This window comes from Heterocephalus glaber, unplaced genomic scaffold, assembly GCF_053883595.1.
Source record: "Heterocephalus glaber isolate CG9 unplaced genomic scaffold, H.glaber_assembly_v1.0 deba00001454, whole genome shotgun sequence".
Lineage (NCBI taxonomy): Eukaryota > Metazoa > Chordata > Mammalia > Rodentia > Bathyergidae > Heterocephalus > Heterocephalus glaber.
The window spans coordinates 11595100-11621065 of record NW_028258303.1 but is presented as its reverse complement, the minus strand read 5'-3'; the positions used below and the strand labels follow the sequence as shown (position 1 = coordinate 11621065).

The 25966-nt window shown below is 36.4% G+C and overlaps 1 protein-coding gene across 1 annotated transcript in view; it reads right to left on the bottom strand.

Annotated features, from left to right (window-relative positions):
• LOC101722877 (broad substrate specificity ATP-binding cassette transporter ABCG2) overlaps positions 1 to 25966 on the bottom strand; it is a 71325-nt gene that overhangs the window by 10891 nt on the left and 34468 nt on the right. Inside the window, exons 2-13 of the mRNA XM_004848053.3 lie at positions 23892 to 24107; positions 21391 to 21450; positions 20415 to 20529; positions 19683 to 19835; positions 17270 to 17406; positions 15105 to 15256; positions 13617 to 13718; positions 12756 to 13003; positions 7750 to 7832; positions 4131 to 4220; positions 2833 to 2957; positions 1289 to 1443 (exon numbers count right to left, since the gene is read on the bottom strand). Coding sequence (XP_004848110.2) covers positions 1289 to 1443; positions 2833 to 2957; positions 4131 to 4220; positions 7750 to 7832; positions 12756 to 13003; positions 13617 to 13718; positions 15105 to 15256; positions 17270 to 17406; positions 19683 to 19835; positions 20415 to 20529; positions 21391 to 21450; positions 23892 to 24088 — 1617 coding nt within the window. The 5' untranslated portion in view covers positions 24089 to 24107. The remainder of the gene's footprint in view (positions 1 to 1288; positions 1444 to 2832; positions 2958 to 4130; positions 4221 to 7749; positions 7833 to 12755; positions 13004 to 13616; positions 13719 to 15104; positions 15257 to 17269; positions 17407 to 19682; positions 19836 to 20414; positions 20530 to 21390; positions 21451 to 23891; positions 24108 to 25966) is intronic.

Sequence of the window (25966 nt, the reverse complement as noted above, 5' to 3'; positions counted from 1 at the left end):
GGGATAAGACTTAGTGGAATATGCAAAACAGTCACAATATTACTAATGTTTCTGCATATATTTGGACTTGAGCTAACCAAGTGTTTAGTGCATAATACAGCATCTCTGAGTAAAATTTGGTTTTATTTAGCTCTAGAATTTCCCCCAAATTTTCATGTGTTCAGAGGTAGGGCTTTTGAAAAGTGATTAGAGCATGGGAGGTGCTACACTGATCAGTAGATCAATCCACTGATTAGTAGATTCTTAGCTGAGTGTGTTTTTAGGAGGTGGGGCCTGGTCAGAAGGGGTAAATCATTTAGGGGTGTGACCTAGCAGGGTATATCTCCCTCCCTGGGTCCTCCCTTCATGTTCTGCTTCCTGGTGAAGGAAAATAACGAGGCAACTGGTTCCATTTATCCATTGATTTATCTGAGTACAAAGTTTAGGAACATATACAATTGTAAATAAGCAACCAGTATAAAAGAGAGAGATAAGGCAGAAGTGGTGTAAGCCTGTGGATCCCAGCTACTCAGAAGAATGAAGCAGGAAACTGAAAGTTTGAGGCCAGCATAGGCAAATTACCAAGACCTTGTCTAAAAATAAAATGGAAAGGGTTAGGGGTGTAGCTCAGTGGGAGAGCAATTGCCTGGCATGTGAAAGGCCTTGGGTTCAATCTCCAGTATTAAGAAAATGAAAAAAAATAGGCAAAATTACATTCACATCAGAGGTTCTTAGGAATTCAGAAAGGTCGTGACATACATAGTACTACAGACTTTAGCATTTTCCAATATTTTTAAAACACTCCTTTTCAAAACAGAAGAGACCCCAAGACAGACTCCTCATGTTACACTTCTAATGTAGCTTCACTTTCACCCTAGAGAGTAGTGACTCCAGCTGTGCTAACTCTGCTATAGTTAAAAGGCCAGCAGATCTCTAACACCGGCAAGAAAGGAAGGCAGATAAATGGGCATTTTTATGAAACAATTGATAAATCATAATTCTTCTGGTTTTAGAACTTCCAATATTTAAGATTTCACAAAATATTGCTAGAGTTTTTTAAAGGCAAATTACTAAGCACATGTTAACTAAGTTACAGTAACTACATTAGAACAGCACCAAAAAAAGGCTGGACAAGGGCAAGGAAGAAAGCTGATATTCTCTAATATAAACTATATTTCAGTCTATGGTCTTCTGAAAGCATAAGAGTCCCGTGTACAGAATATTGCAATTAGGTTTTACCAGACAGGTGATTATACAGGAAGGAACAAGGGGAGGATTTCCCTCTCACAGAAGCACAGTTCATACTCACCATCATAAACACAAAATAGAGGTTCATGACAAATGTTGTCATATAGTCCCAACTGGGACCTATTGTGATGGCCAATGCCATGGAACTGGCCGTGTAAGTCACCAGCAAAACAGTAAGCATCATGGTGAAGAAAGCCTTTGCCCCTTGTTTCAATCCTTACAGAGAGAAGAAATAGTCAGTCCAGCTGCCTATGTCACTGTGCTTTGGGGATAATTTATTGGACAAATAATACTATCATCTAAGAAACTAACATCAGAATGAAAAGAGTAACCCACTGTCAAAATACCTGGGTCACCAATTTCATTATCTTTCCATATAACTGCATCAAGTTATGCTGCTTTTCTTTTCACGCTCACTGAAAATAACACTTTTCCATACAGCACCTGTGCTCACTTGTGTGGGCTTAAGAACAATTTCTGAGTTTCTGAGATGGAGAGCTCCAGGCAACACAATAGGCTGGAATTCTCCAGCCTTTGCCTGTCACAGAAAACTCAGCAATAGCCATTCTCTTACCCAGACATCTCCACAGTACTCAGTGTTTACTGCGACTGCACTAGTGAGGAGAATTGGCTCAGGGTTCCATGACCTCATAGTTGTTTTAACATCTGAGACAGAGGAGGGGCCTCTGTAAACTAAATCCCCCTGGATTTACTTTACCACATTACTCTGTGATGGAGCATAGGGCTGAGCTAAGTTTCACACACTATTTAATAAAGTATAATGAGCTAATGTTATCCATCATACAGGCTGAAGATTTGGAAACAGCTGCAAGCAAACAAACAGGAGACTTGGGACCTAATTCTACACCTAATTCTTTTGATACACATCTTATTTATAAAATGGAATATTTAAGCTCTGTAAGGGGTTTTTATCCTGTCATGTGTTGTCAAACAGATATTTCTGGGAGGGGTGTGTATGTGTGTGTAAATACCCACCTGTTTGTGTGTGCACATACATGTGTGTTTGTGTGTGTACATACATGCATAGATGTATCATTGAAATACACTATAAGGACATTTTGATGAAATGAGCATGGGATTAAGGCTGAACATAATGCAAAAATGCAACTGTCTATAACCATCAAACAAGTATTTTTATTAAATTGCTAAAACATGGGAGGCAGAAAGAATAATATGTATTTTGCTTTTTGACCTCTCTCTATATATCTCTTTAGATATTAAAGATATTATCTATCTATACTTTATCTCTATACAGAGATATACAGAGGGATAGAAAAACTGGAGATACATAAATATTTCAGCTCTTCCAGCAAAATCTCAAACTGTTTTATAAATTATTTCCACTTTTGTGTATGACACACAATAAATATGTCTTACTAAAATATAGTTTTATAGTTTAAAAAGCTCAGGTGGGAAAAATACCCATATAGCACAGTTATTTTAGAGAATGCATAGAGGTTGCACATTTCTTCTCTAGCTCATGGCTTTGTTTGCAGTTTTCAGAATCATAAACATGCTTGCAAGGGAAAATTAATTTCACCTAATATATAAGTCTAAAGACAACCTTCTTGTCTTATTACTTACCAAACATAAAATATAGCACCATAGTAAATATGATACTTGGCAAAATTCTCCTAGGGATTAAGTCAGATAATAGTTTTCCAAGGAAATAAGGTAACAGTCCATAGTATCCACTCATATGCTCATGTCTATAGAAGAAAAACAAACATAACACATCCTAGATTAATTTCAGAAGGCACAGTCCAGAAGAGCTGCTCACTGTATGGAATTCTGCTGCCACCAGGGCCTAAAAGGACAAGTTCCCACACCCTCTAGGCTGTCCACTCTCTCACTCTTCACACTTCTCCACCCATGTCAGCTGCAGGAAGCCCTCACTGTGCCCCTCTCATTATGGAACCCCCTCCTGCAACTGTCCACACTGGCCCCAGAATCCTGCCCCACGTGCACAATGTCTGCATTTCCTCACTCTCCTCAGAGACTCTGCTTCTTTTCTAATGCTGGTTCTCTCTGAAGAACAGCAGTAGGGCAGGCTTTTCTTCTCCTCACTTCTGATTATAAAGAAGTTGTTTTCCAAGGCCAACAGTGCAGCTTCAGATCACCAATCTCTCTTTACTTCTTCTATTCTTATGCAGAAAAGACCTTCTTTTGATTATTATGTCTCCAACTAAGCAGCCATGTCAGCCACCAAATCCTCATTTTCCTCCTTTGGACCCTGTGCTCTCATAATTCCAAACTATCCCACCAGTGTCTTATTCCTTCCCCTCTCTGGTGATTCTTTTCTTTGACATGTAAATATGAGCAAATATATTCCATCTTTGAAAGACACAAGAGACAAAACCAGTCTGCCCCTCACTGGAGAGCTGCCCTCTGGGTCTTTCCACTCCTCCATCCAGTGAGAGCTGATCCTCGTCATATTGTCAACTTTACCCCTCTTCCTCCAATTTACTGTTCAACCCACCATGTAATCTCCATCAGGTCCCCAAAACTTTTCTTGCCAGAGTTACTATGACCAATTATTTGCTAAAAACAAAAGCTTCTTTTCAGCCCCCTTTTTGATGCATTCTCAGTTGCATTGGAATTTGCTGACTACACCCTGATCTTGAAACTCTTTTCCCTGGGTAGCAGACTCCACGTACTTTTGATGTTCCACTCCATTCATAACTCTTTCTCTCAATTAATATTATTACATATGTATTTTAAAAGCTCCTGTATGTAATAAGTGTATTTATAGTTTATGTTTGTCAGTTAAACAAATAAATAAAACTACTGGTAATCCTTAGGATGGCATCTTTGGCCCAATTCTCAATGGGACCAGTTTGCTCACCAGTGACCCCCACCTGTTGGAAGAGGGGTCTACTCACAGAAACAGCTTCTCCTCAAGCACAAAGATCCTCCCAGCTGACACACTGCTGAAACACTGAAAGACGGTCAGTGTGAAGAGTACTGAGGCTCTGCCAGGTCAAATCAGGAACAAAAACACCACAGTCAATTCAACACCCCAGGTTGGTTTTCTACCTGCAGAACTCTTTTCATGAGTAATATTACACTAAACAAAATATTTACATTTTTCTTTATGAAAACTAGAATTACCCTGGTTAAAAGAGAGAGGAGAGCAGGACCTCTTAAGGTCTCTATAGCTAAGCTGGACCCTTACTGAGTCCACATTATGGCACATTTTGACATCCATGGTCTTAGGTTGCTGTGAAATAAACTTTGTGTTCCTCTAAAATTTAAAGTTGAGACAATAATCCTGGGAAGGAAGTCCTTGGGAGCTAATGAGGTTTAGATGAGGTCATGAGAATAAAGCCCCCAAGATGAGATTAGTGCCCTTATGAGAGGAAGAAACACCAGGCTCTGTCATGAGAGGGCATAGAGGGGAGATGGACATCTGCAGCCAGGACAGGGCCTTCAGAGGAACCAGTACTCTGACCACATTTTCTTTGTCCCTTCATCACATGATAGACACTTAGCTTGATTCCTTTGTTTGGCTATTAGAAAAAGTGTTACAATGAACATGGAAATGCACCTAAACTGATTTCAAGTATTTTGGGTAAATACTCAGAAGTGAGATGACTGGATCCAATTATTTTAAATCCTTATTTCCTAATTTGTTTAGCTAACACCTCAAACCTCCTGATAAGAGCCAAAGGAGCTCATAGTCTAAAAGAATTCAAACATGGTTTCTCAGTTACACAGGTTAGAGAAACTGCAAAGAGAATGCTGGATCCTCAAAGAAAAGAACTAAATCACTGGCTTCCTGAGCAATTTAAAATGCTGAAGTACTGATATTCACCCCTGAAGACTAATGTCAAGAATATATAAAAATTTAGACTCCCCAAAATAAAAGGCCCAATCAAAAAATGAACAACCAAAATGATTAGCCACTTCACAGAAGAAGTACAAATGCCCAATAAATATATGAGAAAATACTCACCATCGCTGGCTATTAGAGAAATAAATCAAAATTAAAAAAAAAAACTGAGATGCCATCTTATCCCAGAAAGAATGGCTATCATCAAAAAGTCTAATAATAATAAATGCTGGTGAGGATATGTGGGAAAAGGAACTCTTCCACGATGTTGGTGAGAATGTAAACTAGTTTGACCACTCTGGTCAAAATTCTGTAGAGAGCTCTCAAAACACTAAAAATAGAAATTTCATTTGACCTGGCTATCTCCCTTCTAAGTATCTTCTCAAGAGAGTTAAAATAAATCAGACACACAAGTTCAAATATCATAGTTTCTCTTACATGAGAAGTAGAAAATATATACATATAAATAGACACATAAACAGCAAAGTAAAAAAGAGATAATAGGAAGTAATGAGAAGTTCAAATACTTCTTCAAATTCTGTATTTCATTGTTTTAAAATAATTTAATATATATGCTAATTTGTTTCATTTACACTCATAGTTTATCTTAGATTACTGAAAAGTTTTGTGTTACTATTTGTTTCTTTTTTGTAAGAATCTTTTTGGTTCATATCTTATACTCTAACTACTTAGAAGATAATATACACAGTGTTTCAACTGTTGTTATTCTCTTATTATTTTGTTATGAAATTTTGTTTTATCTTTTCATAAAATAAAGTTAATGTCTAATTTCTCCACAAAACATCTGAAGAAAAAGCTAAAACTCTTCTGTATTCTCTGGGTTTTTCTATTAAGACCTTATATGTCTTGATTTCCATTTTGTCTTTAAAATCCCAGTTGATGATAGGTTTCTCAAATTTGTTTTGAATGCTTACTGCTACCATAATACATCTGTGGTGCAGGCCATGCTGGGTGAAAAAAGGGCATTTACACAGGACACAAACCAAGTGCTAGCAGATTTGGCAACAATCCAGAGATCTCGGCTTTCAGAGAAAGGTAAAAAGATGGCAAAACTCTGGAAAATCATTCCAATGATCATGTCAATATAATATGATAGTAATATCCTAATTCAATACAGGAAAAATTTTATTTTAGGTGAGTGAAGAATTGGCTTTTACGCTTATTTTTTATCAAAAAATAATCAGCCTTTTCCAGACATCAAAATAGATTCAACATAAACTTCTACAACTTTCCCTAGTCATAAAAATACAACATCTACTCCTCTGACTGTTGAGACATCAATCACAGAACCCAGAACCTGACAAAGAGCAGTTCTCTGTACATGAATTAGAGAGTTGGAGGTGCATGATGTTTGTGAGTATCTATGTTCAGAGCATAGCACAGCCATCTAAAAGTCTCAAATGAAACAAGGATTGTAAAGTCACATTACAATTGAAATGAATTAAGAATCACAAAACAGTCTTAAGTACTGTCCATTAAACTGGTACCTATGTTACCCTCACATCAAACAAATAAAAAGACTTCAGGGAAACTGCCTCATACACAACAAAATAAAAAAATAGAAAACTTAGCTTCATCAAAATTAAAAACACTTATTCATAGAAGGCACTATCATCAAAGTGATAAAAAGTTCACAAAATGGGAGAAAATATCTGCAAATCTTGTATCGGCCAAGGTACACAGAAATATACAGAATACATAGAAATATAAAGCATTCCAACTCAACAATAACCAAAAAAAAAAATCCAGGTTTTAAATAGGCAAAAGATCTATACAGAAATTTCACTAAAGACCCAATGAATCTCTATTATTAAAAAAAGTTAAGTATTGGGTGAGTATGTGGAGAAACTGGGATTCTTGTATTCTGCTGTTAAGAATGTAAAATGGTGCCGCTGCTGTGGAAGACAGTGTGGCAGTTCCTTAAAAAATTGACATAATTTCCATATGGTCCAACAATTCTACCAAAGAACTGAAAGCAAGAGTTCAAACAAACATTTGTACACTCATCGCACTATTATTCACAACAGCCAAAATGTGGAAGGAACACAAATTTTTATAATCAGATGAACAGAGAAACAAAATGTAGTACATATATACAATAGAATATTTATTCAGGCTTAAAAAACTAAGACATTCTGACACATGCTACAACTTGGATGACTCTTGAGGACATTATGCTATAGGAATTAAGCTAGGCACAAAAAAACCCCCACTATATTATATAATTCATTGTTTATCATGTTTCTAAAGTAATCAAATCCAGAGACAGAAAGAGGAATGGCATTAGCCAGGTATTGGGACAGGTGGGTATGAGGTGTTACTGTTTAATGTATATGAAGAGTCTAAAGTAAAGTTCTGGAGTTGCTGACAGTTATATAATGTGAATATATTTGATGCCACTGAGCCCTACACTTAAAAATAGTTAAAAGCATAAAATTTGTGTTGTATATACTGTACCACTACATATTTACACACATGTGTAAAAAAATTAACTTCCGTTCAGTTTTCAATGCACTAACTTATCCTAACCTCTCGTTAAAATAATGACATCTACCCTGTATTTGACCTAAATTCAAATTCCCAATGGATGTTCATAATCTTGAACAAAGAATCAGAATTTTCCCCAGTGAAGATAAAAATTTACTTACCTATTCTGGATTCCAGTACAATTATTATTTAGCCCAAGAAAAATAAAGCTTGTCATCACTCCTATTGCAAATATTGCTAATATCTTTTAAAAATGAAAATGAAAAACCAGAGTCAGTCAAAGGTAAAAGTTTTTGCACAGTATTTATAACATATATGGCTACATGTCAAATATTGCCATTGAAATAAACACTTTAAATGACTCTACCAGAGTCCCTGGGAGAATTTTTTTTTAAATGAGCGTCATAAGACTGCTTTCTAAATTAAGATGAAAATTATTGGTTGTTTGAACATCTGAAAGGACAACAGTGCCGAGTACTGGAAAATCTAAGGTTCTTCCCATTTTCCCACCAGGTAGGTATTGCTGGCTCCAGGCCCAGTTCAGGCACTGGGCCCACAAATGCCACATTTCCCTGGAGAAGTCATTTTAGGAATAAAATAAAGTCCAATATGGCTAAGAGTTTTGATTTGAGGTAGATTCATAACTTTTATGACAGTCAACATGCAGTCTTATGCTTCAAAAAATTCACAAACAAGATGTCATTATGCTTATCTTTAGAAATAAATATCATTTCAGGGCTGGGAATGTAGCTTAGAGATATAATACCTGCTTGTCATGTGCAAGACCCTAGGATCAATGCCCAGCACTGCAAAATGAATAGATAATAAAATTTTTGAAGCATGCATAAAATTTCTAACAAGAAAATTTTGCATAAGAAGTAGGAGGTGGGCCCCACCTATTCAACCTATGGGGAATCCCTACCTACATAAGAAAGTGTCATCAAAGCACTCAACCAGCTTTGTCTGGGGCATCCGAGTACTTCCGTTACTCTGCTCCTCTGTCACTGCTTTTCATTCGACCTCAGCCAGAAAGGCCTCCAGTCCTGTGGCCAGTGGAGCTGCTGATGTTTTGCATCCTCACCTGTCTTAAGCTACTCAATCTGTGTGGAGGGCTCCCAAGAGCCTGAACAAACATCACGTTTGTTTTGTTTTGTTTTTGGTACTGGGGATCGAACTCGGGACCTTGTGCTTGCAAGGCAGGCGCCGGAACCACTGAGCTAAATCCCCGGCCCACAAACATCACTTTTGATTTTCACGTAAAAAATGTCTTAAGGATTCTTCAATTATGAGGGGTTACATTATGATATAATTTTTGAGGAAATCTAAAATTATTCATAGGCTGAATATAGAAGTACAGAAAATAGTAATTTAAAGAAAACAAAATATTTTAACATGTATCTTGGAAACATCAAAATTAAAAACACTCTCAATATTATTATAATATTATAATATAAAGACATGAAGTAATTTGTGAAAGGTATAATTTGAACAAAACAAGCCAAAGTAGAAATAGAATGAAGATCTATAAAGACTAATTTGTGAAAATCTTAAACTTCAAAGGACATTATTGAAATATTTCACTTACAAGATGTCCTTAAATCCCTTTACTAATAAGACAGGAATTTAGAGGAAAAAAACTTCTTTACCATGGTATATTTTCACTATCCTCAAAATATACTCTACTTCAGCAGATCTAAAATAAATGCCAATGACTGTCAACAGCTAGCATGCACAGGTATACAAGAGTCTATAGTTTCACAGAGTCTAAGTTTTAAGAATATTCAGTCTTTTTAAGTAGACATTCTGCATTCTTTGTGGTATTTTATACTAACAAAGTCAGTTGTATTATTTTGATGTTCACTACAGGTTTCAAAGTTCTACACCAATTTCTAGTTGGTTTTCCAACATTGAAAAATGATGAATCCCATAATGGCATTCTGCTTTCACAAGGTGCATCTGTGTTAGTCTTTCTTGGATAAGGAATAGGAAAACCACTAAGCAAAATAAATACTGAAAAATAAAGTAAAGGACACCATCTATATTAGGGAATCTGGCCTCCAGCACGTTTTCAACACAAGGATCACTCTAAGATATGTTCTGAGTTATTTTTCTAGCTTTCACTAAAAATATGAATCCTAAAAATACAGTGGCTCCAGGCTATAATCCCAGCACTTGGAAGATGAGGAGGCAGGAGAAATGAGTTTGAGACCAACCTGGACTACACAGTGTGACATTTTCTCAACTAAAAAGAAAAAGAACCCACTGTAGGCTTGTAACATGTTAATAGAAAGAGTGACACTGAGAGATTAATGCTAGAGTTTTCCAAATGATCAGGAACAACACTAAATGAACACTAAATCTTCCTACACATATAATCCATTCATTCCAAGAGCTTCCTGATACAACCTCTGAGTACAGGCCAAGTCTGAGTCATGTAAATAACTAGTTCAAACCATAAGTCAATAGATACAATATTTATAGCCAGGAAATCATAAAATATTCAATAATTCTAAATTCAAAACTTAGATTTAAAAATATATACAGGATTAAAACCCCTGATGTGTTTGCAAGTCAGTAACCTGCTGCCCATGGTCCAATGAGGGACAGTAAAATATTTTTATTCTGTCCAGAAGTTAAAATGGCTTTTATACTTTTTAACATTGGGACAAAAATGTACGGAATTAATATTTCTTGCAATATGAAATGGATTTGAAATTCAAATGTCACTGTCAATCAATAAAGTTTTATTGAAATAAAGACAGGTTTCTATGTATATATATTAGCTATGGCTGCTTTCACACTAAAATAGAAGGATTGACTACCTGAGATGAATTCCACATATGGCCTGCAAAGCCTAAAATATTTACTATCTAATCTATTATAAAAAAGGGGTTGCCTACTTGTAGCTAACCATTCAGTATTTACAAATCTGAGCAAGAGTTGTCCTGCTAAGCTCAGGGAAATACAAGATCTTATCCTTAGTTTACAGACTTCTGTTTCTCTGAACTTTGCTGTGTTGCTTTTGTGGAACTGAGCCACTGGTAAAGCAAGGAGGCTGGGCCTGGTGTTTGCATCAAAAGGAAGCCTAGGACCAAATCACTCATGGTACAGGAGTATTGAAGCAGGTGTGTTTTAATCATGTCCTGCTCAGAATTACCACTATGTGTCTTGGATAAGACACTTATGAAACATTTCTCCAGGCAAATAAGAAAAACTTGATGTATAAATTACAAGAAAGAATCATCATCAACTCATTACATCATCTCAATGTTCAACAATGGGTAACCCAGCTTGATGGATTTAATTCTTATGACTTGTTTCCAAATGGTATCAAATCTCTTCCAAAAAATAAAATTTTGCCCTTGATTGACAGGCCACAAAAATGTCCACATTCTCACAGACGTTTCTACTCATAATAACCACAAACATTTGGAGTAACTGACAATATGAATTAGAGATGCAGACTCTCCGATACACTTGGAAGGTGACAAACGTAAATAAAAAAATTATGGTGCATGTGTAAAAAAGTCCATAGTATTTCATTAGAGCTAACATGCTATTAGAACTCAATAGAAACTATATGATTGATAATAAAAATAATAACTCCAAAACAATCTAAATTGATTTCTTTATAGATGATGGAGAAATGAGTTGGAAGAACTAGTGATTTGTGACATAGGTATGACAATTACTCATGACAGTCAACTTGATTGCATTTAGGACTGCCAAAGAAATTAGTAGTTCATCAGTGGGCTAATCCATTCATGAGATCATAATTTGATGGTATTATTGGAAGGTAACAGAAAGAAGACATTGGGCCTGGTTGGAGGGCACGATCTTGGCTGCTATATATAGTCCCTGGCTCTTTCTTCAAGGTTCTTTCCTTTTCTCTTTGTTTTCAGGCTGCCATGCTTTAATCTACCATATCCTTCTGCCTCACCTCAGGCCCACAGCAACAGAACCAGCTGATCATCGACTAAAACCTCTATAAATCTGATCCAAACACACCTTTCCTCCTTTACATTGTTTATGTCAGGTATTTACTCACAATGACAAGAAGCAGACCAGTATCACAGGGGTTAAGAATACCCCCTCCCCCACAAATATATATATATATGTAATTAATAAACACCTGCCACAAAGCCATTCAAAAGCAGAAAGGGACACTATCTCATCTCAGTCAAGTGAGTTACCCTGACAGCGAACAGACTTGTTAAGTCTTGTTACCACCTGTGTACAAACTGTATACTCATCCAGTTATCTATTGATTTCCAAAGATGAGACCCTCAAAATAAGGAAGTCAATTATGCGGCACATCATTTGGCATCCATCTCTTCTCCCAGTGAACAGCCTAAGCTACCCTCAGGTGTCCTCAGTGATAGGGGTTCCCTCACCTCGTGGTTTAAAATGCAAATGAACCCTTTCTCCTGATGTCATTCTCTCTACCTCTCCCTTCTCTTCCCCACCTCTGCTCCACTCAAACGTGCTGCAGTCCTGTTTGCCATCCAACATGCAATATGTTTTATTTTTTATTCAGCTATCATCTTTCTGCCCTCATAAGAAAATAAGTTCTATGAAAGCAGGATTCATTTTGTTCACTATTGTATTAGAATCTCAAAATGCAACTCATGCTCTTATATTGAAGTTGTGGAAGGAATCCACAAATGAAACTGCACAGCTTCTAGAATACTCCAAATATGACTGATGCTGCCTTTACATTTTGGGGGAATTGTTGTTTATTCTGATAATCCATTACATCTTATCTAAATCAATAAAAATTATGAACTGGATAGTACAAGAAACCACTAACAAAAGCTTTCCCTATGTAAAAACTTAATTGTGTTTTCTCATTCTAATGACTGTTTCTAGATCCCAAATGGAATAGAGATGACAAATAAATGGAAAAGTGGGTAGGAGATAAACATAAGCCTGAAATAGACTACATCAGAAGCTAATTGCTGTGTTAGGTGTAGTGGTGCATGCCTGTAATCCCAGTACTTTTGAGGGTGAGGCAGGAGGATCGCCACAAGTTCAAGGCCAGCTTGGGCTACTCAGTGGGTTCAAGGCCAGCCTGAATTACAGAGCAAGACCTTGTCTCAAAAAAAAAGAACTAAATTGTTCCCATATGAATATTTCACATCACTATGAAAAGAATATGTTGGGTTACCTGAATTATAGTGATTCGGGGATAACCCAGCAAGTTTTTAAATGAACGAATCATAATCCATCTGAGCTGATGACAGAAGGAGGTGGTATAGGTGGTCTTCTTGAAGACTAAGCTCCTCTTCTTCTGATCTCCTGAGAGTTTATCTAATTTATCTTTTATTTCTCTGTAGAAGGAGGAGTTGACATAGAGCTCAGCTAAGTATTCTACAACTGGCTTATCTCTCTTGTAAAACTCTTCAGTCTCTTTGGCTTTGGAATAAAAGCAGATAAATACAAGAAACATTAAAGACAGTAACAAATAACTGATTTAACTCATTTTTCTCTGAAATTTTCTTGGATAACACTTGAATGTGAAAGCTTGTGTACAAAAAAAAAAGAATCCCTAGCTTTGTCATTGCTTTACACATGAGAAAAAGACAGCTAATTGACCTAACTACTGCCATAATCTTATGGATATACCATAATCATTGACCTTTTTTCTAACAATTTGAACCCTAACTTTTAAAACAGACTTCTGACATGAAAATTTATAATTCTTAATATAAAAATCTGGTCCATACTTTCTGCTATGTGCAAATACAAAAAGTGCCAATTATCTTATTTTTAAAATACTATAAAAATAAGCATTTCTGTTTTTTTAAAGGAAACTCCCCTTAAAAATTGGCAATTCTATATAAATGCTCATTTACAAATTAAATCAAAATAACTACACTCCTCATAGACAACAATGAGTATCTGCTACTAGTATCAGAATACTGCATTAGCAGGAATTTACAAAATCATGTTTTAATGAGCCACTAAATTAATGAACTTTACCTAAATCAGTTAGGCAAAACTCTGTGAACCTAAAAGATCCACATACCTTCATAGTCTTCTTTTTCTCTATTTACTACAACAGAAGAGCCTCCACATATCACATCTAGAAAGAAATCTGCAGGGTTGTTGTAGGGTTCACAGTGATAATCTAAGAGAGAAGGCAACACAAGAACACAAACCTGATGGTCTTGAAACAGAGGTCTCAATGTCAGAGGGTAACGGAGGTAAAGCTAGGGAAGACAGAATCTAACAACGTCTTCCTCATCTTCTTGCTCTCTTTTCCCCTCAATAATTGATCATTTCCTTTTACACTGTCACTCACACGACACTTCAACAACTTTTTATGTCCCCCCAAAATACGTTATGAATCTTGAACTATTCTGAACATTTCTCAACTATCCTTAACTTTCATAAATTATGAAACCCAAAGAGCTATCAATATGCTCTGGTGCTTATCAGTACTATATGAAGCTTGGTTCTAGAAAGAAAATACCAAATCCCTGGGTGCATTATGCTCTCTGAGTTCCTCTGTGTTCTCTGAAAGTGAGAACAGCAGTACACATGTTAATAATGATTCCTTCTATACCCACTAAATCCTCTAAATTATCATCTTTCATGCTGCCATAATTTCAAATACAGAATGAATCCCCAGGGCAGAATTCTTGAGAGAACATGACCAGCAGAGTATACCTAAATTCTGACCTCAACTTCTTTGTGACACAACTATCTGAACTTGGCCTTAAGTCTGATTCTTAAAGGTTAACTCCCCTGGACTTCCATATATATACTTGATTAGTTTTAAATGAAATAGATTAAATAAATTAAGAAAGATAATTAGTGAATATTTAAAACTGTATTTGAGGTCATGGTGAAACATCTATAATCATATCCAAATATTTCTAAAATGAAGCAAACTACATGAAGTATTTTTTTAAATTACTTAATCTGAATACAAAAGATCAGGGAGTACAGAAATGGCAGAAATCTTGGCCCCATCAATGTCATCCTGAGGGCCACTCACTATTTGATTGACTAATAGGTCATTCACAGCCCAAATTTGCAATCTGATTTTACTAGAAAATGAAGTAGTATTTTTATTAGATCTTGTGAAGGCAGAGCAATATGCCAGGGGAAAAACTGATAATGCACCATCCAATATATTATCAAGAAGTCAATGATGCTGGGCCTTTTCAAAATGTTCACCTGACAGAATAATTGGCTATGAGTCCAGTACATTAATTACTGAACTCTCAGAGAAAGCCTTAGGGAGTAGAATAGTCACAGGCCCAAGAGAAACAACTCAGACACACTCACACATTCACACTCAAATGGGACAAGAAATGGAAAGAGACCCAAACAAGAAAGCACGGCAAAATGAAGAAAAATCCTGGCACTGAAGTGGCCAAAGGTATTTCAGAATGGTGGAACCCAAGGTACTTCTATGCAAAAATCAAACAGCACTCTTTAGATCTCCTCTGTCTTCTTCCAGGAATTTTTGAATAAAAAACCAGCTGCATGACAAAGTTCATTATACCTGCTGATGTAAAATACTGCACAGCCTCCTGTGCAGGACCATGGAAAACTAGTTTTCCTGAGGCCAATAAGGTGAGGCTATCAAACAGCTTGAAGATGGAATACTGAGGCCGATGAATGGAAAAGATGATTGTTCGTCCTTGTTTAGATATTCTAAGTTAAAAGAGGGAAAAGAACAAGTCATTAAACATCTGAACCTTGCACTTTCTGATAAAATATCCTATTCTTACCATTAGCCCATTTATTCCCAATTTAACTTAATTTTCTCTTACAAATTTCTTATCTTACCTTATATTATCTATTTGATAGTTGAGGAATCTAAATTCAATGCTTTTATTAAAAAGACTAGGGCTCCTTAAAAGGTGATGCATTAAGAGTCTAGAAAGTACTAGAAGGTTTATTGAAAATGCAGATCCCTGGATGATCTTCTCAGACATTGACTTAGAATCTCTGGGGGTATGTGCAACACCTCAAGAAAACTGTAAGTACATTCAAGGTTGAGAACTAATTATGGACTAGACATTAAAACAATGGCTGTATGCTCAATTTGCATTGATCATTTAAGTCTTCTTGCTTTAGGATTGGTTTTATTCTTGTGCCATGATAATGTAATTAATATTATTAAGCACTAAGTCTTTATTAAATGTTTTAGAGAAAACTTCATTTTAATTTTTACAATTTTGTTATAAAGCACTCTCTGTATTATTTCCTTCCTTATTATATAAGTCTTAAAGGGTAAGCAACTAGCCAAAGATACACGGTTACCAAGATGCAAGGCTATGATTTGATCCCTGGTCTATGTCCATGTCAGAAACAATGCTAAACTACCTTCTCACAGGAGTGATTATTAGTGGGTAGAAGAAACAAAGGTCAAAATTCCTATTTAAAACTGTTATCAAAGATATTTTATGAGAATTACTTCAAGCATTCAATAAACACTACGTTTTTACTGTGTGTGTGTGTGTGTGTGTGTGTGTGTGTGTGTGTGTGTGTGTATTAAGGTATTCTGCCTTAGGGATGAGGCAGAAAAATCAAGAATTTCAATACATTGTAGAACAAAAGTAGCTAAGAGTTCCTCATAAGCTAACAGGAGACTTGAAACCCAACCTGAAATTGATATAAGAATATCAAAAGGCCCAAAAGGAATGGATTAGAGCTCTCTGCATAAGGAGGGATGCTGGTGTGTCACACAGCACAAAATATATATTAAAAAAGTTACAGTAATTCTGTGACAATGCCTCAACTGTCTTCTTCCTAGGGTCCTCATACTCACCACTGCCAACTGTACAGCCTCTCCATAGTGGCCAGCACTCTGCTCTAGAACTCTGAAAACATCTCCCACATCCTCTAGGGACAGTAAAAGCCACACTTCTCACAGTGCCCTAACAGCTCTATGTAATCTTTCACCAACCCAACCCCACCTCCCATCCTATTCTACCTGTGATGGACTGAACTGTGTCCTTCCCAGATTGCATGTGCTGAAGTCCTAATGCCTAGTATCTCAGAATGTGGATATATTTGGAGGTAGAGTCTTCAAAGAGCTACTTAAGGTTAAACAAAGTCATCAAGAGGGTCCTAATCCAACTAGTGTTCATTTAGGAGGAGATTAGGACACACACACACAGAGAAGACTACCACAGACAGAGGACTCCAAATAAACAAGCCTGTGAACATCTTGATCTCAGACTTCCAACCTCCAGAGATGTAAGAAAATTAAATTCTATTGTTCAACTTCCTAGCCTGTGGTATTTTGCCGTGACAGTATCTCAGCCAACCTCCAGTCCCCAGTCTATCTCTCTGGCCTCTTTGATGACCCACACACAGCAGGCCTGCTCAACCCCTGTGCTGCTGGTTGTTCCTTCCAACTAGAGCTCTCTCCTGCCACATTCAGCTTGGTCTCTCTCACTCCCTCCCAGATCATGTTTTATAGGCTTGAGGTTTTTCCTGACCCTCCTGCTATTTACAACAGCCACTGTCCCCACCATGGCCATCCTTCCCTATGCTACTCTTTTAACTTTCTTGACAGCATACCTTTGTTACTTGACTGTTTCTAAGAGGAAGAAATTTTTCACTTCTGAGTCCTCTGCATTAAGAACACTGAGTACATAGACATGATCAGTGATTTGTATTAAATAAATGAAAGAGCCATGTTCCCATAGCAGTTACCTTTTCAGAAGCAAAAGAAGAGTGAGTGCTGTGCTTGAATCTAATCCAGTCGTGGGCTCATCCAGGAACAAGATAGGAGGGTCAGTGATCAGCTCCATTCCGATACTGGTCCTTTTTCTCTTTCTTTTGGACACAACCTAAAACACAAATTATTATCAGCAACTATAAAAATGACCAAGGACCCTGTCATTTGGTGAACTAACCTGTGCCAACTATGTAATACACGATTTATTTCTTTATCCTTATTATTCTGGACAGCAAGTAAATGGACACCTAAGAGAAGAAGGAGGTTTCTCTTTTACCAGAGTAAACTGAGACTCAATTCAGGGTTGTTAAATAATGAGACCTGATATAAAGTCCATACTTTTCACAATTATAGATATCCCTTATCAAGACAAGCATTTCATTTTAAGATATGAAATTAGAACCCTGAAAATGTATGGCTCTGACATAATGCAATCACAGTCTAAAACAGAAGATAAAGACAGGAGAAAAAGAGGAAAGAACTTATAGAAAATTATTAGTCTTCTAACAGTATAACTCTCCACTATCCTGGTCAAAAGTCTCCATATACAATTATAAGAAGGGAATGAACTTGGAGCCAGGAAAGTTCACTTTCTTCCAGATTATATTAGTATTTTTTCAATTTCTATAAGGCTTTCCAAATTGATTCTGTCTACACTCTATCTCATTGCAAAATTCCTGATTCATCCTTTCAGACAAATCCAGAAAATGGGATATTCCACCGGGCACCTGGCTCAATTTTTCCCAGTGCCACTGTGTGTGGTAAGGGGAGGAGAAAGATTTGGGAGAGTCAAATCATTCTGTAATTGGGAGTCTCCAAAGAGATAATAATCAAATGATACCCATGGCCCTTGATTAGGTGCTATTAACAATTGAACTATAAAAGACATTTGGGGACAATTCAGGAAATGTGAATGAATATGGGGTTGACATAGCTGGTGACATAAAGATATTGTTCATTTTGCTAGTTGGTAGTAGTATTGTTCAAGTAATTTCCTTATTTTTTTATAGATGTGTTGTAAATATTCAGGAATAAAATGTTAACTTCCTATAAAATACTTCAGTAAGAAATAATTGTAATAATCAGAGAAGATTTTGATAACTGAGCAATCTAGGTAAACTAGTATTAGTGATTACACTATTATATTAACTATCCAAATAACTGTATCATTATAGTAATCAGACTATATTCTTTACATTTCTCTTTTGTTTAAAATATCATTAAAAATAAAAAATTAAAATTATTTTAATCCATTAGACTACATGAACTCTAAGATCTCAACAGCAGTCTTTGTTTTCCATAGAAATCCAAGCAACCGATTTAGGACAATGACAACTTAAATGTGAAGAAGAGAGTAAAGGAAAATATCTCACTGGGGAGACAAAATCAGGTAAATAAACAGAATCAAAGCAAAAAATCACAAGCATTCATAAGACAAAAGTAAGTGATAAATGGAGACATCTCCAAGTTTTCTTTCCAAACAAAATACACTTTACATAAAAGGCTGTCAACAAGTATCACAGGAGGAGCAGCTAGTAGAACTCCCATTCTTTATTGCTCTAAGGACAGTTAAACTACAGCGATTTCAACCTAACTAGTACATTTGCCTCCAAAAGTCCAAAGGTCAAAACTTTCACACTGCCTGATCAAGTCTAAATTTCATTGATTTCTCTCATTTTTTTCTCCCTGATCCTCACAACTCACAACAGAAAGAGTTACTTTGTCTGCTCTTTGTTACCCCTGCCCATAACTATATATCAAAATTCTAAAAACAATATGACAAATAAGAGTCTGAAAATAAATACTGTCAGAAATAAGGTAATAGGGGATAGGTAGGAGGGGAGATGTAATACAAATGTATCAAAAGAAAATCTATGGAAAAAACCCTTTAGTATAAATTACAGGTAAATCCTAAGGTAACTGAATATAATTTTGGAAGCCACATTATAGGAAAGTGAAATATACAGAGCAAGAATTCTTGGCTTATCAGTAAAATTCAGAAATATGCCTCATGAAAGCAATGGAATAAAGTAACCTGGAGGAAGAGAAGGGAGCTCAAGGGGGGGAAGAGAAAAACAGGAGAAAGAAAAGTTAGTACAAAGGTATTAAATGAGCCCAGAGCTCAACTGTGAGCATGGAGGTGGGTCATATGGAATAGGTCATATGAAGATACTTTTCCATCCCAGACCTCACTCCATTCCCAGGATTGATCCATCACTGAGATTGTTTTTCCAGGTTAATTTCTACTTTCATATTAGGTAACTAGTCACTTTTCTCCTCATTACAGAAAGCAACCACATTATAGGAAATTTCTGATTAAAGTCATATTGTCCATATAGGAGAGATCTTATTTTCTAGCTACGATTCCCTCAGTTTTATTCACATTACCTTGGAATCTGCCTCTTCATCCAGACCTAACTCTTCAATGACCTTGTTAACCTGCTCATTTTTCTCATGATTCGTCATGGTTGCTGGAAGCCGAAGAGCTGCTGAAAAATGTAAGTTTTCTCTCACGGTCAGCGTGATCGTCACAACATCATCCTTCAGACAAAATGGTGTTTTAATGAGAGATCCTGAGTCTTTTCTGTGACCATCACTCTAGTATATAAAATTTAATCCTCAAAAATAACATATATACAAAAGGTAATTTCTAGCTAATGGTGATCTTTCAGTTCTACCAACTGTAGTAACTACCTATGCAGACAGCTCTGGAGTCTGATGAAATCATTTCCAGCCCCCACTGCACACCCAAGGACAGCACAGGTTATATGATGACTAATAGCAGACTGATGTGTACAAGGATTTTCCAAGGATACCCCTCTTAGCTAAGGGAATGAGAAAAGTGAATGAAGGGAAGAAAAGGACATCAGTAGTTGCTTTTAGAAATGATATAATAGCTGGAATTCATGCCACTGTCCTATGAGGTTCATATTCCAGATCCTCTCTGCCTTTTTCCTTAATACTACCTTCAAATAGTGGGAGATTATGAAAAGCTAGTATAAAGAAAGTTGGGTGTATAAGAACATCATACAATTCATTGGGAGCACACTAACCATAACCCAAGACATTTTCCCATGTAGAAACAGAGGACATCTAAAAGACAACCCTATGTGTACGTACTTGTACCACATAACCTGATTTATGTTTGAAATCTGCAGGTGGCGGTGCTCCATTTATCAAAACATCTCCAGATATTCCATGTCGATCTTTCCTTCCAGCTAACACATTTAACAACCTATAAAAGCACATATATTTTGTAGGTTTTTTTCCCTTCCATAAGGCTGTATCTCTTAGCTACTCTGAAACCAAATTCTGTTCAAATTATGAACTAGTTGAATCCAAATTCTATTCAAGTTATAAATGTGTAAAAAAATTCTATAGTTCAACTAGATTGAAATATATAGATTGAAATATATATATATTCCCTTCCAGGGAATATTAGAGAAGGGAGAAAGGGATTTGGGAAGTAAGAAAGGGTGGTAAGATCAAAGTGAGTTATTTGCATGTATAAAAATGTCACAATAAAGCTCATATTTTTCAGTTAACATGTGCTAATAATTGGAATTTTGATGAAGAAATAAGATTATATCACTTAGTAATAATGTAGTTATCTTTGTGTAAATACATTCTATGATCTTTGCACAATGAAAAAATTGCCTAAGGACACATTTTTCAGAACATGTCCCCCTTGTTTAGCAATGCAAGATAGTGCTTTATTAAAAATATTATTGAATAATTTTGAAATTCTCACTTTTCTTTTCATTATGTGCTACAAGAATTCTCAAAAATATAAACTAAAGGCAACATTGGCTCATCCAGCACAGACCTCTAAAATGACCCTCCTAGCTATCTACTCTGGTGGCTCTAACTCTGGCAATGTTCCCCTTTATCTCACTCATATCTTCAACTATACCTTCTGTTCCATTTCCCTACTTTAATTTTACCTCCTTTTTCTTCCTCATTAGCTCATAATATGGCCAGTGGCTGCATATCAATCATATTATCATGCTCTAGTAGTATAGCTGATAAAGGTAGTTTTTAAACACACACTTAAATTGTGCAAAGAAGACTTCCTTATACTTTCTGTTATACTCACACAGATTTGCCTCCGCCTGTGGGCCCCATAATGGCATTGAGGCCAGGTCTCATAATCCCACTGTAAATACAAAAAGATACTGATTTATTGTTCCATTTTAAACACAGTTTATAAATGTAGGGTCTGCATGGAATATACCCAATGAATGCTGATGAAATTGCAGACAGAAAATAAATACTGACACTTAAAGTAAAAAAAAAATGTTGATTAAATAATTCTATATATGAAAGATGTTTATCCCTAGCCAGGACTTACATGGCAAGAAGATGGCACAGATCCCTGTGAATTCTGTTCATTTATTCTCTAAATCACTTAGCCTCTTGGAAAATGGCATATCCAAGGTTCTTGATAGTATGGCTAAGAGTATAGCTCAGTGTTAGAGCCAGTGTGTAGAATGCAAGAGGCCCTGGGTTCCATCCCAGTAGCAACAACAACAAACTGTTTCTTTAAATAAGCAACAGACTTGCCTTTACACTTACTTCTCATCTAGCATAATGTAAACTACATAACAGCTTTTGAGTACTGTTTGATGATCAATATCTTCATATCATCCACTGGGTATCTACTCAAGTTCTACAAGATTAATTAGCCACTAATTCTTAGAATATCAGTGGTAGTGGTCTCATTATTAAATTCTAGTCAGAACAAAAAAAAATCTTAATTAGATATCTAAAGGCTAGAATAAAACACACTAGAGAATTAGAAAACATCAATACATTTTAACACTCAAGAAAAATGTCTTAACAGTTAGAAAAGGAAACACATATCCTCCAGCTAAATCTTTTCCTTCCGTGTTAAGTAGCTGTTAAGTGAGCTAGAAAATGCTTACTTTCAAATTGGGAGTTCTCACTCCAGTAAGGAATATCCTTTAAGGATATGCAGGCGTAGAACAGACACATGTTTCAAATAAGCTAAATGGATATATGAGGGGAGGGAGCATTTAGATAGAGTAGGAAAGAGAAAAAATACAGTAGAGTCATTGTAGCTAGACAGCCATGGTGAAATGGAGACCTGACTTAGCCTGGTAAAAACTCTGCTGTCTATCCTCAGTCTCTTTTTAGAATTGGTAAGTAGGTAAAGATCTAGAGAAAATAGCATCTATTCCAAGTGTATGTCAAAGCTGACAGCTATTTTAATCTCAGATAATGATTTCTGCAGAGGTCAATCCTATGATTACACAATTATCATGACTGATAAACTTCTCAATATAACAGCACCATAGTGAGGAAATCCTAGAGGAATTCAGCATTTATTACCTATTTTCCCTGAACTGTCACAATTATACAACGTCTGGTGGGATGAGGGCAAAATCTACCTTTTGCTTAGTTAATTAACAGAAGTATCTCTCACTGAAACATTGGACAAAGAGAGTGAGAGGTCAGTAAACCTAGAGCAAGCTGTAACAAAAAAATCTCTTCTTTTTTTGGTGACCTCTCCCCACAATGCAAAAACATACTAATGATTGGATAAGCTTTCAGGGTACATTAATCTGTAGCTCTACACTATTTGTCTGCAGTTATTCTCCCTCATTCTACTGTAAAATATTCCCAAGAATGTTACCACTTTCCTATCCTTTCCTCCCCTATAATATGCAGCATGTTGAATAGTGAACACATGAAACAAAAGTCACCCTGAAGATTCCAGCTAGAGTTTAACGAATAATAATCAATCCTTTGGTTTGGTTTGATTTATGAACATGAGATTGTCAGTGTCATTAATGGAGCATGACCTTCCTCCCTACACACACACACACACACACACACACACACACACACTTACAGTACCTTCACTTTCTTAAACTCCATGTTCCTTGCTCTCCAATTTAGGATTGTGGGCTCACATTGTTCCTTTTAATCCTTCTATCACACTAGAATAATATAGTGATGGTGCTGTGGTTTTCTGAAACCCCTATCAGACTACAAGGTTTCTGAAAACAGATAACACATCTGGATCATAGCTATTTTGCATAACACCAGGGACCTAATAATCATTCAAAATGTGTTTAGTAGGCCAGGCCTGGTGGCTCATGCTGGTAAGCTCAGCACTCTGGGAGGTCGAGGCAGAGGGATCACAAGTTCCAGCCCAGCTTAAGCGACGTAGCAAGAATTTGTCTCAAAATTAAAAATTTAAAAAATGGCTGGGGGTGTAGCTCAGTGTAAAAACTTGGTTCAGTCCCCAGTACCACAAAAGATATTCGTAGTGAATAAATAAATGCCTGTAAATCACACCATGAGATCTCTTTCCAGCAAAATACAGGGATAATTCAATTCACACGCTCCAACCATTTTTAAATCAGTTTGTAAGTTCCTTTCAAAGTTAAACCTATACTTAACAAGTGGTTACTCGGTCCTTGTTTAGCCAAAAGAAATAAAATTATGTGCTTAAATATCTCTACAAAGATTTGTATACAAATATTCATAGCAGCTTATTGTTAATAGGCTAAAGCTGTGAAATTTATAGTGGGTCAATTAAAAGGTCTTTTTAAAAGTTTAGGCACATACCTGACATTTGACAGTATTTCTTTCTCAACTGTTTTCTGCAAAGGTAGAAAGCCACTCTTCACTTTTACTCGATAGCAAATGTTATGGAAACTTAACACAGGCTCTTCAGTACATGTCTCCAGGTCACTGGAGATCCTGGGGAGACCAGTGTTTCTTACTGACATTGGGATGGAAACCTGGATATCACTGGAAGACATCCGGAAACTTTCTGATTTTCTGCAAAATGAAAAGCAATAGTAAGTCAATAGTTCAGACAAATAAGATTGTAAACCCTAGATAACAACACATTTAAACTAAGTTTTTAAAATCATGCTGCTGTGGTAGATTTCCTTACCTGGAAAATCATCACGGTGATAAAGAACCAAGAACCAATAGCGGGAGACAGACACACTGAATGCCTGCTCTCCAATTAAATGTCACATCAATTCCCAGTAAGTATAGAGTTAAGAGCATGAAAATCACTCAAAACTCATAAAGTAGGAAAAACACAGATGAAGGTTAGACACGTGTGGCTTGAAATGCACATTAGAATACAAATTTAGTAAAGTGAAAGACTACATGCTCATTATCATACTCCTGTATTTTTTGTTTTAAATTTTGAGTTTATAACATTATTTAACTAAAGGAGCTTAGTCAAGCAGTCAGGGCAGCAGAAATTTCTCTGATTTTATACCTCCAGACAGACTTTACATCTCTGATTGTTATGTGCCTTCAGTGAGATGAGAAAGTAAACTCCACAATTATTTGCAAGGACATAATCATTTCCTTAATGGAAAAAAAAAATTTAAATTCTAGGAAGATTTAAAATTGATTATGAAAATTATTAAGTAATTCTAACCAGTAGTCAAGTAGTTTAAGGCTTTAAAGCAAGAAATGAGTATTACTTGGTGTAATAGGCCTGTAATTCCAGCACTCAGGAGGCTGAGGCCAGAGTATCACTGTGACTTCGAGGCCAGCCTGGGCTACACAATGAGACCCTGACTCAAAAAAACCCTGGATATTAAGTTTATAAATGAATTTTAAAATATTTTAGTAAGAAAGTTACAAAAAAAGGCCCCTTTAAATGATTTTAATTAGAATAAGACCTTAAGGCAAACAGCATGTGAGACTAGGTTTGAAATGTGAACAGCAATAAACCTGTTTTTCATTTTTAAAAACCAAAATCATCCATGAAGAACTGCCTATGGTGGGCTAGCTGCTTAAACAAATCATCTTCCTATGAACAACCATAAAAGTAGACAAAACATAAGAATTAACAGTGCAGAGGTTTCATATGAGTGGAGGAGAGGAGGAGCATCACAGAAATCTTCCTTTCGAAATTAGAACACCATGTTTGTTAGTTAGCTTTCTGTTGCTGTGACAAAGTATCTGAGAGAGTCAACTTAAAGGGAGAAAAATGTACTTTGGTACATGGTTTCAGAAGTTTCGGTCCACGGTCAATTATATACTGCTTTGAGGCCTGTGGCTAGGCAGAAATATCATGATGGAAAGATGTGCTTATGGAAAGCTGCTCACATCATGTCAACCAGGAAAGAGGGAGGGAGAGAGGGAGTGAAGAGAGAAGAGGAGAAGACAGAACATGAGAAGAGAGAAGGATAAAAGAGAGGAGAGAGGACAGGAAAGAGGGGAAGGGGGAGGAGGGACAGAGAAGAGAGAGAGGAGAAAGGAGGACAAAGAAGCTACCTTTCAAAAGCACTTCCCAAGTGCCCTACTTTCTCTCATAAGACCCCACCTCCTAAAGTCACCATCTCCCAATTCTGCTACCAACTAGGGACCAACCCTTTGGACTAAATCACTGAGGAATATTCCAGATCCAAACTACAAAATTCCTCCACTAGCTCCCAAAAGCTCATATGCATCTCACAAAGCAAAATACATTTAGTCTGTCTACAACAGTTCCTATAGTCTTAACAGTTCCCACATTGCTCAAAAGTCCAAGCCAAAGTCTCCTCTGAGACTCAAAGCAAACTCTTAGCCATGAGCCACTGTAAAACTCAAAAAACAAGTTACATATTTCTAACATATAATAGTAGAACAGACACAAGGTAATCCAATCCAAGAGAAAAGAACAGTAG